Here is a 16,548-nt window from a genome sequence, read left to right as displayed (position 1 = left end):
TCCATTTACATGACAAAGATAAAAGAGTGGTGATCTCATAATTCTTACCACATCCTTTCAGTACTTCTATCGAAAGCGTTTTAAAATAATAATTCATTGTGATACGAAAGAAGAAAATTATTAATATAAGAAACGGCTAATAAACAAAATTGCAGATGCCAAAAGGGGAAAAGAACTGGTTTCTGCAAGGGGTTAGGAAGGTGCTCTCCTGGCTGCCTGGCCAGCAGATGGCACAGCCCCCCAACTTGTCAGCACAGAGGCCCCTCCAGCTTGGAGCTGCCACATCTTAGTTTGGGGAAAGTTTTAGTTAAATGTCACTCCCTCCACCTCTTCCCACCTTCTCTGCCTCCCTCTCTTTGTCCACCTTCCTTCCTTTCTCTCCTCTCCCACCCCAATTGACTGGAGGACTGAATGCTACCAAGGAGATTGAGTTAAAAATCAATACAGTGAGTCCCTCCAGAGGGCAGGAATTACGGTCTGTCCTCTTACGACAGAGAGCATGATATTAATCCAGGTTCCTGGAAAGGAAGTCGATCCTGGAATGGATCTAGGAAAAAATGGATGGGATGTGGTGCAAATCTACTCTTTGCCGTGCCTTTGCCTCCCCAACTTTACTGAGGCGGAACTGACAATTCAAGCTTGTGTATATTTAAGGTGTAAGGGCTAGGGGGAGGGAAAATGGGGAGAGGTTGCTCAAGAGGTACAAAGTTTGTCTTTTTTTTCTTAATAAAATAAAAAACAGGCTAGTCTGCAGTAAAGACAGGAATCATGGTAAAGCGGGGGTTTGAGAGTTAGACCCCATTTCTGGAAAATTATTTATGTAAGTTAATCTCAGCCCACTTCCAATAATACATTATATACATATTTTTGTAAACTTTAAAAGTAAACATACAAAGCAGCACCCTGGACCATGACTCCCTCACTCCTTAAAGTACCACTATTCTGACTGCTGATGGCATAGTTTTGTCTCCTGTTTAAATGAATCAAATAATAGAATTGTATTTCTTTATTTTTTTACTTTTTAAATTTTTTTAAAAAAGATTTTATTTGAAAGAGAGAGAAAGTGAGAGACATAGCACCACCGGAGGGGGCAGGGCAGAGGGAGAGGGAGAAGCAGACGCCCCGCTGAGCAGGAAGCCCAAGGGGATGCGGGGTGGGGCTCAATCCCAGGACCCTGAGATCATGACCTGAGCTGAAGGCAGACACTTGAACGACTGGTCCACCCAGGTGTCCCAAGAATATGTATTTCTTGGGGATTGACTTCTTTGCTCAAATTTTCTTTGTGACCAGCAGTTACAGATGTGCAGCATCTGGAGTTCTTATCATCTTTGAGAAGGCAAACATTCCCTCTGCAAGAGTACTAGTAAGTATATGGCCTGTGCAAGAATTAATTAATCTTACACTATTTTCTTTTATAGCTAGAAGGGCAGGATAAAGGTATGCCCAGAGGCATGTGCAGAATGATGTAAAGTGTGGGGAAAAAAACTATAGAATGGACAGGTTGCTCTGAAGATGGATTTTGCTTAGATAATAGTATTTCTAGAATAAGACTTGATGTTAACTGTGTTTAGGTCTTTGTTCAAATCAACCTGACTTCCAGTACCTTGCCCATATCAACAGTAAAATGAAGTAATAATATGTCCTCCTTTCTTCCTTCCCTTCACTAAATATACTCTGTATTAAATGTGTATTAAATGTGCCCTGTATTAAAATGTGTTCTGGGCTTTTCAGCAGAGAGTCGCTGAAGTCCTCCTAGATTGATGATTTCGTTTAAATATACAATGCACACACTATTAAATCTACTACAACCTAGACAGTTATGATGACTACCTCCATAAGATCCCACTTCATTAACCCAGAATCGATTGCAACCCATTACAGAGTGTTTCAAATGCACTAAGACTATCCAGAAACCCTTGGGCTCTCAGCTTTGCATGAATATGTAAGAAGTAGTTTTCTGGCTCTGGAGGAGGCAAGTATTCCGCAAGCAGTGACAGATGTGGGAAGTATTCAGGCTCTCAGTGTGTGGTACAGGAAGGCACAATTCACCTCCATTTAAGTGCTATGCCCTTCAAAGAGATGCCCAAGTGGTCACGGGCTTCTCTACAGAGACATCAAGATTTGCAAGGGAAAAACAGACATCTGGGACAAAACTCACATCTTTCCTCACAGGTCAGATCCTGGACATGCCAGCAAAAGAATGGGAAGAGGTGGTGGGTAGTTGGAGAGAGGGGAGGAGAAAGAGGAAGCTCAGCTGAAGCAAATTTATGGCAAAATTATTGGGAAAAGTTTTCCAGTTGAAAAAGAATGAGTATGCAGTGGGGTGGGCAATTGGGGGGGGGAATTAAGGCCCAGGAAATCTGATTCCAGATCATATTCGAAATGTTTTATTTCATCAGATCTCAGTATTTTCATCTATAAAATGGAAAAAATAAAACCGATATGTGTTCACTATGTGCAAATGATCTGTCTCTATCCATCTGTCTTCCTTCCTACCCATATCAGTATTATCTCCAAATTAGTAGAACTTACCACACTATCAATTCTATTGACTTTTCTAATACAAAAGCCAAAACTGTTCTCAAATACATAAACAGTTCAGCTCACTAAATGTGAATTTCAGCAACCCACCTAGTTCCCACATGAGAACATGCCTGCATGGAGATCTCATTATTCTTCCATTCAGTTTATTCCTCGGCTTTCGCTACAAAGTAAGAGAATCTTTTTGATGCTAGAAACATGGCAGGTGGGCAATTGCCAGCTCTACGGTCCCACAGTTTAGGGAGCACATTTGCTGATGGAAAATAAGATCTCCAAAGAGTGAATACTGTTCCAGTAAGTGAGGATTATTTATAGCTTCTGACACAGAAGGATTCAAGTATAGAGTGAACATCATTATTAACACTAACTCAAATAAACTCTACAGGAAGGAGGACTATAAAGTCCACACAGGATGCCCTTAAAAGATGTGATCTTAGAGGTTTTGACTTGATGATGAGATGGGAAAGATGAATGGAGAAATGGTAGTGAGTCCAAGGCATACAATGGGACGTGGGGCTTGGCTTTCTTTTTCTAGGTTATCAGTGGTCTTCTTTTCTGATTGCAACGTCTTTCCCTTTCTTTTCTTCCTTCCTTCCTTCCTCCCTCTCTCCTTTCCTTCCTTCCTTCTTTCCTTCCCTTTCCTTTTCTTTTTTTCAAAAGGAATGGTGGTCCAACATCTCTAAAGCAATACAGACCCTTCTGTTCAGAAGCCCAGACTCCTGCTGCATGGAGATAAACTCATCTTCTTCCTCACTTTTAAGTCGCTACCTCTTCAGACTTCACCTGCTCCATCCAGCCATATCTCTAGCAGTCCAAAGGAAAACTCTTTATTGGTTGGACTAGTTTGCTCAAATCTCATGTATGTATCTGGCTCAGTCTTTGTCTATACCGTGTCCCCACCTGGAACACTGTGTCACTGAATCCCACCTTGCCAAATCCTTTAAGACCCACGTCTAGCCCCATTTTTGTCCATGAGGTTCTCTCTGAATATCTAGCCCTCAAGGAGCTCCATCCTATCCTGTGAATAGCAGTCAGGGCTACTTCATATAAAGTTTTGCTAGTTAATTATATTGTATTATCTCTTAGTTTGTTACGTGTTAGTTTCTCCAGACTATTTAAGTTAGGGAACTATCGGAATTAGGGACCAAGTTCTTTAAGTTAGGGATCTGGTCTACCCAGAATGGCAGATGGAGCTACTTTTTGTAATTCGTCTACCCAGAGGACGTTCCATCTGCTAATTAACATAAGAGCACAGTATAGGCCAGCTTCAGCCCTCTCCTTCCCTTATATTCAATTTCAGGCATGTGCTGACCAACCCGGCTGCCACGGATGGACACCACAGTTAGTCCCTGAGGAGAAAAATAATCCTCCTGGATCCTTCGAGCGATACCATCCACCAAATGTTTTCTTTCAAGGTACCACCTTTCCTATTTGTGGAAAGTGGACACAGCCTTCCAGATGAAGCAGAACAAAAGACATTCTCTAAAGGAAACATAGAAAAAACCGCCAAATTCAAGTTCTGAGGCAGGCTGTTTAGCAATAATTGTTAAAGGTCCTAGAAATACAATCAGAGATACAGTAGGAGTAAAGGAAGACGGAACGGCCAGGATTGCTGGCTGGAGAAGCTGCAGGAACTGCGGCGGGGAGATCAGCAATTGGAAGGCAATGATTTCTTCTGAGACAAAATGCACAAGTCTAGCACTGAGGGCAATGAGCGAAGACCTAAAAGGGCAAGAAAATTAATTGTGTACCTTGGGACACACAGATTTCCCCTCTTTGCCCGAGAGGAGCTTCTGTCTTTGGTCCTTCAGTAAATCGTGAGGAAAGGGTGGTAATTGCAGCCCGCCATTTAGTGTTAGCCTTGTGGCCTGGGTGAGTCATTTGATTAGTTCTCATCTGCAAAATGGAAATAATACCACCTCTCTCATTTATTTATTCATCCATTCATCTAGTATTAATTAAGGGCCCACCATGGGCCAAGCGTGAAGGGGAACAATGGTGAGCAATACAGACACGGTCTTTGCCATGATGGAGCGTCCCCGTCATCTTGCGGGGGTACTACAGAGAAGGAAAGTGTCTTTGGGCTGTAAAGCACTGCAGCAGTGGAAGGTTTTCCTCATTATCAGTGACTTCCACTCTTGACCTAGCTGTGTGATTTGGGCACGTCATAATTTTTCTGGGCTTTCCTATTCTCACCTGTGAAATGAAACAAATTCCTGTCCTAAAACTGAAGTATTCCAAATGCAAACAAAGAAGTTTTTTATGTACTTCTGAATCATGCCTTTCTAAAAGATTATTATGAAATATTTCAGACACACAAAAGGGTAAGAATAATATAACAAACGCTTGTGTACCAACTATCTTAAGAAAAGTGCTATTGGTGGCATGCCCTCCTTTTCCCCAGAGCAAATAACTGTGATGTGTTTGGTATTTCTTATTCTAAATCATGGCCTTTCGAGGATACCTGGTGTAGGAGTAAGAATGGTTCACCGGTGAAGAGTTCTTCCTACATTTAGGTGTTCCTGGTTCCCAAAGAATGTGAGGGCACGACGGTGTTGATCTGAGAAAGCTGGAGTAGCAGCCTATTCTCGTCCCGCCAGTCCTACTTGCCGCCCACCCAGCAGACAGAATTAGAAGAACCATGTGGCAGGCATTACCTGCTGCATTTCGAAGGAGCATAGTTTTGTATCTACCTTTAGGGCCTTCTGCGCAGATTCACTGGATCCAATTGCGATTAGGTTAGGCCCCGCCATGCTGCAGAAGCTCTTCAGATGCAACGCATCAGCCACCGGGACTGTGGAGACTGCGTAGTCCTATGTGTGTTATAGAAACAGGCACTTCAGAATAATTCTAAGACCAATTTAAACCTGCCTGAAACATGGCTATTTCTAGGGAGGCTACAGGGGGCCCTGGATATCTGGAAGAAAAACTGGGACCTGTAGGTTTTGGTATTGCCAGTTAAATAAAAACTACCTTTTCTTTTTTTTTTTTTTTAGAAAGAGAGCATGAGCGTGTGCCTGGGGGGTGGGGAGGGGCAGAAGTAGAGGGAGAGAGAGAGTCTTAAGCAGGCTCCACTTCCAGCACAGAGCTAGGTGCAGAGCTCCATCTCAGGACCCTGAGATCAATCATGACCTGAGCTGAAATCAAGAGTTGGACCCTTCACGGACTGAGTCACCCAGGCACCCCAATAATGACTACTTTTAAGAAGAAAGTGTAGAGCCTCCTTCCAGATGTGTGATTGTGTCAACGGCTAACTTTGCTGGTTGATCCATGGAATGGGCTACTCTGGAAGGCTATATCTGAATAGCCTGTGCAAACTAGAGTTTCACGTCCTCAAGGGGAAAAGAGCTTCCTAAGCAGTCTGGTGAGCCTATTTATTAATAAATCAATGGAGTAAAGGGAACTTGAGAGGATGTATGTGCAATATTTAGCCCAGTTTCCAGCACACAGTAGGTTCTAAAAGTACAAGTGATGCTTGATTCCGTTGTGAAAGTCATTATTGTGCAGGAAATGTGCTAGGTGGCTGTATGATTATACACTGGGAAAAAACAGAAGATGTCCATAACCTTGTCTTATGTGGCTACGGTAGCCCGATGCAGCCTATTTGTTGAGAAATCTGAATTTGATAGCTCTTAAAACTTCTAGCAAATGTACAAATATTAGGAATTATTTTGCGAAGCTGGTGACATATAGATACTATTATTCATGACATGCTGATTCAATGTGTCTATGAATATTTATTAATTACTGTATGCGGGGCATCAATGATCCAACTTTACCTACCTTAAAAGTATCGGCCAAGATTTCAGCACCTCGTTGATTTGTCCTTTTGGAAAGGCCCACAAAAAATTCTCTGCCTATAATAAATGTCATGGAACACTGTGAGTACATGGCACCAATGACGGCACACTTTCTTTATCTGTAAATAATGACCTTGAAGCACCGCACAGTTCTTTCCTACCACACAAGGCAGCTCTGCTTGCACTCTGACCTCTGCTCTCTTTACACAGGTCTGATTTCAAACTATTATCCTTAGAAATAAACTTGTTCAAATGCACAGAGGTGGAAAGTAGAATAGTGGCTGCCTGGGTCTGAGGGGGGAGGAGGAACTGGGAAGTCAGTGTAGTGGGTGTGAAGTTTCAGCATGTGAAGGTGAAAACATGCTGGACATGGATGGTGGTGATGGTTGCACACTGAACTATACACTTAAAAATAGTTAAATGGTAAGTTCTATGTAGTATAGATTTTAGCACAATAAAAGAATAAACGTTCCATTTACGAAATAACGGAATTAAACACCTTCTTGTGTAATAAAAAATTAAATAATCGCAGTGACAAGTTAGTAATGCTTCCCTTTTTTTCCCTAAAAGAATAATACTAGACATTCATGATGAAGTCAGATTCCTTTTCTTGTAAAGATGATGTAAAGGTTGGAGAAACTATCTGCGTAAAGGAAGTTTAGGGCTGATTGGTCTTCAGGCATGACCTCTAAAGAGATGTCCTTAAAACTCTTATTTGTTGTTTCAAGTCAAAACATCAGAGATGTCTATTTGCAACATACTAAAGTTTAGAAGGATGGAACTTTCTAGTCGTTTGGCTTTTCTGAAATTCCATAAATTTTCTTCTCAGAAGGCAAAACACCAAATAAAAATGGTCTCCTAGTGAGAGGCAAGCAAACAATTATAGTAGATAGTGTTAGGCAATATATAATGGTGGGGATTCTTAATGTCCCTTAATTCTTCGAAGAAGAATTCTACATGAAATACGAAAAAATATTCAAAGAGAAATCAATATATATTTTGATCCACAACATTAGGGTAAAGCATAAGAAGAAAAACCATGTAAAAGAATTGCTTGATAGACTTTACAAATGTTACAACCTTAATCCTCATGATGTCCTTAAAAAAGAGGTTAATGACCTAGGTCAAATGATGTTATGATAAATTCCAATGGCTTATGCTCTTGGCAGTCAGAGGACTCTTTGGTGGCACACTGACAGGGTTTTTTTTTTTTTGTTTTTGTTTGGTAATGGTATACCTCTGTTGTCCCTTGAGAAAACTCACTACATACAAATCAAAACTTAACTAAGGGAAAGATCTTTTACTTGGCAAAAATATTACTCACTTTGTTAAAAAAAAAAAAGTCAGCTGAAACTTTAAAAAATTTTCCTTAATTCTTCTAAGATAAAAATAGATTTATAAATTAGATTTATACACAATTTTTAGGAAAAGTATTTAACAGATTAAGCAAATTTAAACAAATTTATAACAGTGGCATGTGCACTATTTCTATTTTAAAAGACTAAGGTAGCAAAGCACAAAGAAAAGCAAACTGCTTATCTCATTTAAAAGTCAGCTGGACTTCTGTTTCTGGCAGTATCGTGTAGACACCTAAATGGTCGGTTTTGTCTTTCTTTCTTTCTTTCTTTCTTTCTTTCTTTCTTTCTTTCTTTCTTTCTTTCTTTCTTCTTTCTTTCTTTCTTTCTTTCTTTCTTTCTTTCTTTCTTTCTTTCTTTCAAGATTTTATTTATCTATTTGACACAGAGAGAGAGAGCACAAGCAGAGCGAGAGGGAAAGGGAGAAGCAGGCTCCCCGCTGAGGGAGCCCAGTGCGGGGCTCGGTCCCAGGACCCTGGGATCACAACCTGAGCTGAAGGCAGACGCTTAACCAACTGAGCCACCCAGGTGCCCCAAAATTCCTTAAATGGTCTTTCTGATGAAAATAACTGAACTTCTGGAACGGAAATATTAAAAAAAATTTTTGTTGTTATGTCTTTTATGTCATCTTTTCTGTTATCAATCCACCCTTTCACCTCATTCATTTATAGGAGAAGACAGGTCATTTGTCCTATTGATGATCCTATGTTCTGGATTTGACTGCTTGCTTCCTTGTGTATTATCTAATACGAAACTATTCCTTTGTCCTTTGTATTTTCAGTAAACACATAGTTTCATGTAGATGTTTAAATAGATTCTTGTTAAAAAAAATTTTTTTTTGATAGGACTACTTCAGAGGTGGGGCTGTATTACTGTTTCACATCATGAGGCACATGACTGACAGCCACATTGTCAGTGACACTAGAATAATCTGTGTGTTCAGGTGGTATCAGCCTGATTCCTCCATTATGACGTTCCCCATGATCATTATGCAGATCCATTATTTTATCAGGAATCTACATTTACTGGCTGGAATTCTAAAAAGAAGAACGTTCTCAATCAAGTATTTGGTCTATTTGAAATAGAATTCATAAAGGACAGATAGCTAAATGTCTGACTCTTTCCTCCACGTATTAACTGTCAGAGTAGTAAGATGGTGTCCCCAGCAACTTACAATAATGACCAATATGTTTTTCAAGTAACACCATTATCCAGGAATGAGTCAAAGCATAAATCATAATGGAAATCAGAAAACATGTAAAACTAAAGATAACAAATATATCAAAACACAAAGGATTCAGCTAAAGCAGTACTCGGAGGGAAAGTTATATAGCTTTAACTGCTTGCCTTAAGGCGAGAAAAGGTTCAACATTAAAGAGACAAAGTTCCAACTTGAAACGTAAGAAAAAAAGAACAATAAATAAAAACAAAAGAAATTTGAGGGAAGGAATTAAAGATAGAAACAGGAAGAGGAAGGGAAATAAACAAGAGAGAGATAATTCAACAAAGCCCAAAACTGGTTCTTTGAAAAGATGAATAAAATTGACAGATCTCTGGCACAAAAGGAAAACTGGAAGGCACAAGTAAACATTACCAAAAAAAGGGGACATAGCTATAGGGTTTGAAGCTTAAAACAGATATTAAGAAGATATGAAGAAGTTTATACCCAACATTTGGAAAACTTAGATAAAATAGATAAAATATTAGAAAACAGAACTCACAAAAACTGACTCAGAAAACCCTCAACAGTCATGCAATCATTGAAGGAATTGAATCAGTTTAAAATCTCCCCCCAGAGGAAGCACCTGGCCCACAGAGCCTGCTCATAGGTAAGTTCTACCAAAGTTCAAGGAAAGCACAATTCAACTACTACTGATTCTAGAGAGCAGAAACATAGGAAATATTCCCTAATACACGTTATGAGGTTGACATAATTCTTTTATCAAAGCCAGAGAAGGAAAGCAAGCAAGAAAAATGACAGGCCACAGAAACAAAAGTCTTAAGAAAAAAATTAACAAACTAAACCCAGCTCTAATTAAAAAGAGAGTCTATCGGGGTGCCTGGGTAGCGCAGTCGTTGGGCGTCTGCCTTCGGCTCAGGGCGTGATCCTGGCGTTCCGGGATCGAGCCCCACGTCAGGCTCCTCTGCTGGGAGCCTGCTTCTTCCTCTCCCACTCCCCTGCTGTGTTCCCTCTCTGGCTGTCTGTCTGTCACATAAATAAATAAAATCTTAAAAAAAAAAAAAAGAGTCTATCACAATGGAGTTTGACTTCGTCCCAGGGATACAAGACTGATCAAATATCAGAAAAATCAATTAGTGCAATTAACCATATCAATAGATTCAAGAAGAAAATCATATACATTTCACTGGAGCAAAAAGACTTTATCACCAGAAACTCCATTTCTAGCTGTTCGCTTTAGAGAAACTCTTTTACACATTCCCAGGAGACACACACAAGAATGTCCATAGCAGCACTGAAGATAATTGAAAAACACTGGAAAACACTCAAATATCTATCAGCAGTAGAATGAATAAATGCACTGTGGTAATTCTTAACCATGGACTACCACACAGCAGTGAAGACAAAAAACCACGCTATACGCATCAGGTTAGATCGAAAGCAGACAAATCACAGAATACTTCATCATACAGTATGACCCTAATCATATCAAGTTATAAGACAAGCAAACATATATAAATACTCATATATAAACAACATATGATTTAGGAATGCATAGATTGAGGTAAAACTCAAAGAAAGACAAGGCACTGATTACTACAAAATGCAGGACAGTGGTTACCCCGGGCTGAAAGGAGAGAGAGGCTGGGAGTGGGCCTCCTATAGTCTTGGCAATATTCTATTTCTTAAAGCCAGGTGGCAGGCACCAGGTGCTCACTCTATCATTGGTCTTTAAACTGTACATACACATTTATAACTCTGTTTTTAATTGCTCCATATTTCACAAAAATAAAAAAATGAAAGTAGACATAAGCTGATATCTATGTAAGAGAAATAGGATTGAAATAATTTCTGCCAGTAGCTGCTCGCCTGACTCACAAGATTCCCAGTAGAACTGGGGTTGGATAGCGGCTTTCCTTCTGCCCAGTTCCTGATCAGCTGTTAACGAAGCTCTGAGTTACACAAGGAGGAGGACCCAGAATGCGTGGAAAGTGCTACAGATTTTGTTTCTTACCCAAATCTGCTGAACCCAAAAACTGAGTGGGGATGGTTGCATGATACTGTGAATGTGGTTAGTGCCACTTGAACTGTATACTTAGAAATGGTTAAGATGGCAAATTTCATATTATATGTAAAAAAGAAAAAAGAAAGAAAAAAAACTGAGAAGTAGGAAATAGAAGGCAGGACCGTGCGTCAGGCATGAATGAGGTGCCAAGAGATCCCAACGTGATCTCAGTTTTGAGTAAAATAACTTTCAAGATATTAACATAAGGATTGAATATTACCAAAATAAGCTTACAGATAATGTCAAAGGCAAGCCTCGGTATTTAGGCACCTAGTTAGAAGTTGGGGCAAAGGCAGCAGGATTGAAATGCTGTGGAAAGATCTTTGATCAAAGGAAGAGGTTCTTACAGACTAAACTGTGCCATAACATGAGAAGATTTTTATGGAATCTGTTCAGCTCAGCTGTTAAGATAGCTAAATGGCTGTGAATCAGCTTGTTTTAAACCATACTTCAAATATTATCAGTACCTGCTTACAGGAAGTTATTTATTATATGGCTATGTTCCAGTAAAAAAGAGTTTTATTGTAAGGAAGCGTGATTTACACGTCTAGCTTTTCACAAAAGCCTATTTTCTAAGAGAAACAGGCTGTTATTCTGTGCTGCCAAAAAAGAATGAAAGTGCCATCAATGGGAGACACAAAGAATATTCTAAGGGGAACTTACTAGGCAGATTGGAAAGAATGCCTGAGTCGACTTGGACGCGGCGAGAGCTGACAGTGCAGGGTAGGCCTCTTTGACCCCTTGTTATGTCTTCTTATGGCTCAATGGGTGCGCACCAGAGGCAGGGCCATTGCCTGTGACAACGGTAGCCCAGGTTGTGCAGTGCACAACCTCAGGGGGTACTTTTCAAAAGCCTGTGATAAGAATGGTGCTGCCTGGAGCTCAGCAACGCAGTGGCCACACCCATAGATATGTGACACTGAGCAAGGAACTATTCAAATGTCACAGGATAAATACCTCTCCTCCTCAAAGAACATGAATTATATCAAAATGTAAGTAATACAAAGCATTATGTTTATATTAAAATGAAGATGGCTATATTTTCTCTATATACAAGGGATTCAATATAAAAGCCACATCAGCTAAAATATTAGACTTCTAAGAAGCTTCATGTTTTCAGTGGGCCACCTGGGCTACATTCCCAAATCCCTGTAGGAGTACATCTATGAAACAGGTATTTATTCTCTGACATTCAGGGGAAAATAAATTCTCATTATAAATTAAAAATTATTATCGATTGTCTTGATTATCAGTATAACTAGAATGAATCTGGGGGATCCAAATTTTGGCACATGACTTTTGCAAAACAATAATATGATCATAAGGAGCTGGAAAGGTTAAATGCTACAATTACTGTTTCTTTAGCAGTAATATTATGCCCACTATAAAAACTGATTCTAGTTAGCTCCATAATAATATTAGCTGTTTGTATTTCGTTGAGTTCTGCTATTATTCATCCGGCATTGAAGCCAAATCAATTTGCATTGAAAATAATTTAAATTCATCTTGCTGTCTGGGCAAGAAAATTATTTGTAAACGACACATCTTGAATTAAGAATCTTTTAAATACAAACCAGAAATAATAACATGCAATGCAAAACTATGCAAACCACAAACTCACATTGTAGAATACAGTAGATGTAACCTACAAAATGATAGGTACATGCTGATAACATTTTTGTAAAAAATACACAAATATGGCATGCATACAAAAGTACTAAAAGGACATACACCCAAGTGTTGAAATGATTATCTTTGAATGAAAGGTCATTTTCATTTTATTCTCTTTTGTGCTTTCCGATATTTTCCAAATTCCCTGCAGTTAGCATTTTTACTTTGGTAATTAAAAAACAAAACAAATAAACAAACAAAAACAACCCTACAGTTAAGTGAATACAAGCCAGGTATTAGAAGTAGTTTTGGATAGGAGAAGGTGAGGATGAAGATACCTGTGAATAAGACGTCTCCACCATCTAAGGTTGCATTTTCATCTTTCATCTCTACTAGATTGAGCTGAAGTTTTTCTAATGCTTCTTTCATCATGTCAACCTGTTGAAAATAAAATGACTCAGATTGGTATCCTACAATTTTCTAACAAAAGTAACCATCTAAAACTTCTGAACACTGAATCATGCTCTTACATACACAAGTGCGTACACACACACACACACACACACACACACCCTTGTGAATATATGAATATATGTAGTGTAGTTTGGATTTGCAATGACCATTTGCAAGAGAAAAAATTATCTATTAGAAATTGTCCATTTTGTCTCTGTCTAGTCTATGCTAAAGTCAATATTATAGTCCCTTTTTCTGTTGGAGGCTGACTGGTTAGGACACTGTTGGAGGCTGACTAGTTAGGGCATATGAGTCAAGAAAGGTGGAAGGCAGAACAAATCCTCCGATTCTTGCCAGAAAGCACAAGATTTAATTTTAAACCTTAAGTCAGTAAGTCAGTCAGCATTGCATACACTGAGTAATATATGGAAGAAGTATCAATGACAACAACCAGTTACTTGAAATCTCAGCCCACAGGACAGTCATTGTTTTCTGTTCAAATATTTTCTAAAATGTCAGAACCTTCTCTGTAAGTCTGAACTGCTAATTAAATTTAATCTAGGTCCCTAAGGGTGATTAACAAATACAGTAATTTCAATCAAACCAAAGAATACTTGAAAAATGAATTTCGGGGCTTTCCAGGATTGCAGGGTATAGTGTAAAGCACAGAGATATTCTGGGCTGAATTAGGGAATACTTCTAAGTGAGGTTTATTTTTATGCAAGAAAAAAAATTTAAGGCATAACAAATGCCTTTTGAAATGTACAGTTTAATTCAAGTCCTTCCAGCAGCTCAACAATTTAAATATTTCTGAAGGTCTCTTATAACCTTTGACATGGTGAAGACCTACATCAAGAAAACAAGAATAGGGGCCAAAGGAAAAACAAGAGATCACATGATACCGAGAAAAGGAGGAAGTTCTGCCAAAATACAGCATGCCCAGGACACATACTGAATTGTCAATGAAGAGTTTAGGAGAAACAACTACAGCAGAGCAACTTCTCGAGTAATCAAAATATGGAAAGATTCTGACAACAAGCCTGACATTCATGCAGTCAAGAAAAAAAGAGGATACAAATTAAAATAAATATATCATCTCATCCTTGTCCTGGAACTCATGTAAAAATTCCACAAACCAGAGTGACTCAGAACAATAAAAAATTATTTCCATGGACAACATGGTCTTCATGTTGTAATAAATATATCTAGTGTTCTCTTTTAACAGCAGAATAGGTTTTTCTATGTAACAGGAAGGGGAATCATTACCGTAGCATAAAAAAAGAAACAAAATAACATTTACCATGGCTTGGGCTACAGTGAACTCAGGAAAACACAGAACTGTTTCCTTCTGTCATCTGCCTCTGGGTCTATGGAAAATTCTCTGAGCATGGAGAGAGATCTTTAGAATGTAGCTACTGTCCCTTTTGTCTGTCTTATGATGTTACTGCTTCTATTGTAACTTAACATTTCAAAGATTACTAGGGATACAGCAATAACATGTATTATGGTCTGAAAAATATATATGTAACTTTGTTCGATTCTTAAGAGTTTCAAGAGGAACTTTATTCAATTCTTAGGAATTTAAGAGAACAGAAGTAGGGAGGCTATTATATACCAGTTTCAGAAATATTGTATTTCTTTAAAAGTCCTGTGTCTTTCAAATTAAAGTTTCAGAGGATAAAATGCTTGTGGTTTCTTAAAAGTTAAAACAGCTGCACCAATATGAAAAAACTGGCTTTTGCGCAAGGCTCATACTTTTTTTTTTTCTCCTTAACTATTCAGTCACATCTATATAAACAAAGTCATCGGGATAGGTCCATAACACAAACATTGATGATACCATATTACTTTCAGAGTTAAGGGTATGGACAAGTTTAAAAAATTTTTAAATGTCAAGTAAATAGTTCTGAGAATTGTAGAACCATATGGCATCAAACTGGCAATGCTAACTCCAGGGAAATTTCTGGAGAAGAAGCAAGAGAGGCTGAACCCGGAGGCTGTACACTGAGAACCGCAAACTCTTGGCATAGCGGTTCCACGAAGCCGACACACTCAGCTGCAAACAAGGCCCAGTATCGCCCTGACACACGGACCCAGAGCAAGTCAGTTTTTCAGGCAGTTAGAATACTAAATATAACTAAAGAAGTGGGAATTTTTGCAGGAAAAGATCCAAACCATGAGCCTTCAAAGAAACTGCCCATTCTGCGGTTACATAGCCATGGTTAATGTTGACTTAATTAACTTTCAAGAGGAAAAAAAAAAAAAAAGACCAAACAACACACCCACCTTTCCCTGAGACACTAACCTTGCAGAGTGGAACTTAGCATTACTCAGGGTGGAGAGAAACTGTCAGACAAACAGCATTAGTTCTAAAGGTTGAGTTGAATAGTTCATTTCAGCCCATGAAATTAGAAATACAGGGGTGAATCAGAGAAACAACCTTAATTAATTTAAAACCTAACGGTATTATTTTCATACTCTAAAAATTTACGAGGCCTTTATCCGTCCCCTTTCCACTCTGACTGCACTTTGTTTTGTTCTTTTATTTTGTACTCCCGTTACTTTTTGCCCCCTCTTTGCTCCTCTCCCATCCTTTGCTAAAGATTCCTTCCCTGACCACAGTGGGTTCGGACCACCTCTGTGGCTTCCAACCATCCAACCCACATGTCTTTCTCAAGAGCTGGTACTAGTTTTGAGGTCATTATCTTTTCCTCTTCTTCTTCCTTCCCTTCCCACCTCCTTTTCCTTCTTTCTTTCTTTTTTTTTTCCCCTGGAGTACTAATGTCAACACTGTAGAGCTCTTGGGGTTACACAGACAGAGGCATCCCCTGGGAATGTCTGCATAGTGTACTGTTATCATCAAGGGCCTGGGATTCAAATCCCAATCGGCTACTTATTAGCCAGTGATAGCTTGTTTAACTTTCTGTACCTCAGTTTTCTCATCTTTAAAATGGGTGGTTAGTTATAATGGTACCAAGTTCCTAGGCTCCTCCTGATGATGAGATACACGTAAAGCACTTAGCACACTGTTATTGCTCAATAAATATTAGATAGGACTTCTATCATTTTGATGAATATCAGCTTATGTGGACCCAATGACAAATACTTGTACTATGAAACTGACCCACAAAAGAAAGCTGTTGCTTTTTCTTACATTCGGACAAATTTCTTATGTTTTACTCCCATGACAGATCCCATCTGCTTTCCAGTGAATTAAAATTACAGTCTTTTCTGCAAAGCCAATGTAAAGTTAGAACACATACACTGAAGACACATTGAAGTATAAATCATGCCAGTTTGATTTCCTTCCAGCTTCTGGACTCTGTCAGGCTATGAGGCAGATTTCTTGTACAATACTGCTTTCAAACAGCCCCCTAGCTGTGCTACGTAAGGTGGGAAGTGGGCCTGTCTGGTAAGATGTCGCACAGGACTCAGAGGAGCGTCAGCCAAGATGATACAGAATGATTACGGTTTCTGAAGATAGGACCACTCTAAAGGACTCAATCTAAAGAATTCCCCCCTCTTTTTCAATGCCAGGTCCCT

At 39.1% G+C, this 16,548-nt stretch overlaps 1 protein-coding gene across 1 annotated transcript in view; it reads right to left on the bottom strand.

The window, feature by feature from the left end:
• Positions 1-16,548, bottom strand: part of DDAH1 (dimethylarginine dimethylaminohydrolase 1) — a 128,975-nt gene that overhangs the window by 22,088 nt on the left and 90,339 nt on the right. Inside the window, exons 2-4 of the mRNA XM_040627084.1 lie at positions 12,891-12,990; positions 6,325-6,398; positions 5,235-5,354 (exon numbers count right to left, since the gene is read on the bottom strand). Coding sequence (XP_040483018.1) covers positions 5,235-5,354; positions 6,325-6,398; positions 12,891-12,990 — 294 coding nt within the window. The remainder of the gene's footprint in view (positions 1-5,234; positions 5,355-6,324; positions 6,399-12,890; positions 12,991-16,548) is intronic.

Source organism: Ursus maritimus, unplaced genomic scaffold, assembly GCF_017311325.1.
Source record: "Ursus maritimus isolate PB19 unplaced genomic scaffold, ASM1731132v1 scaffold_12, whole genome shotgun sequence".
NCBI classification, from domain to species: Eukaryota; Metazoa; Chordata; class Mammalia; order Carnivora; family Ursidae; genus Ursus; species Ursus maritimus.
The sequence above is the reverse complement of the archived record's forward strand: the minus strand, read 5'-3'. Positions and strand labels throughout refer to the sequence as shown.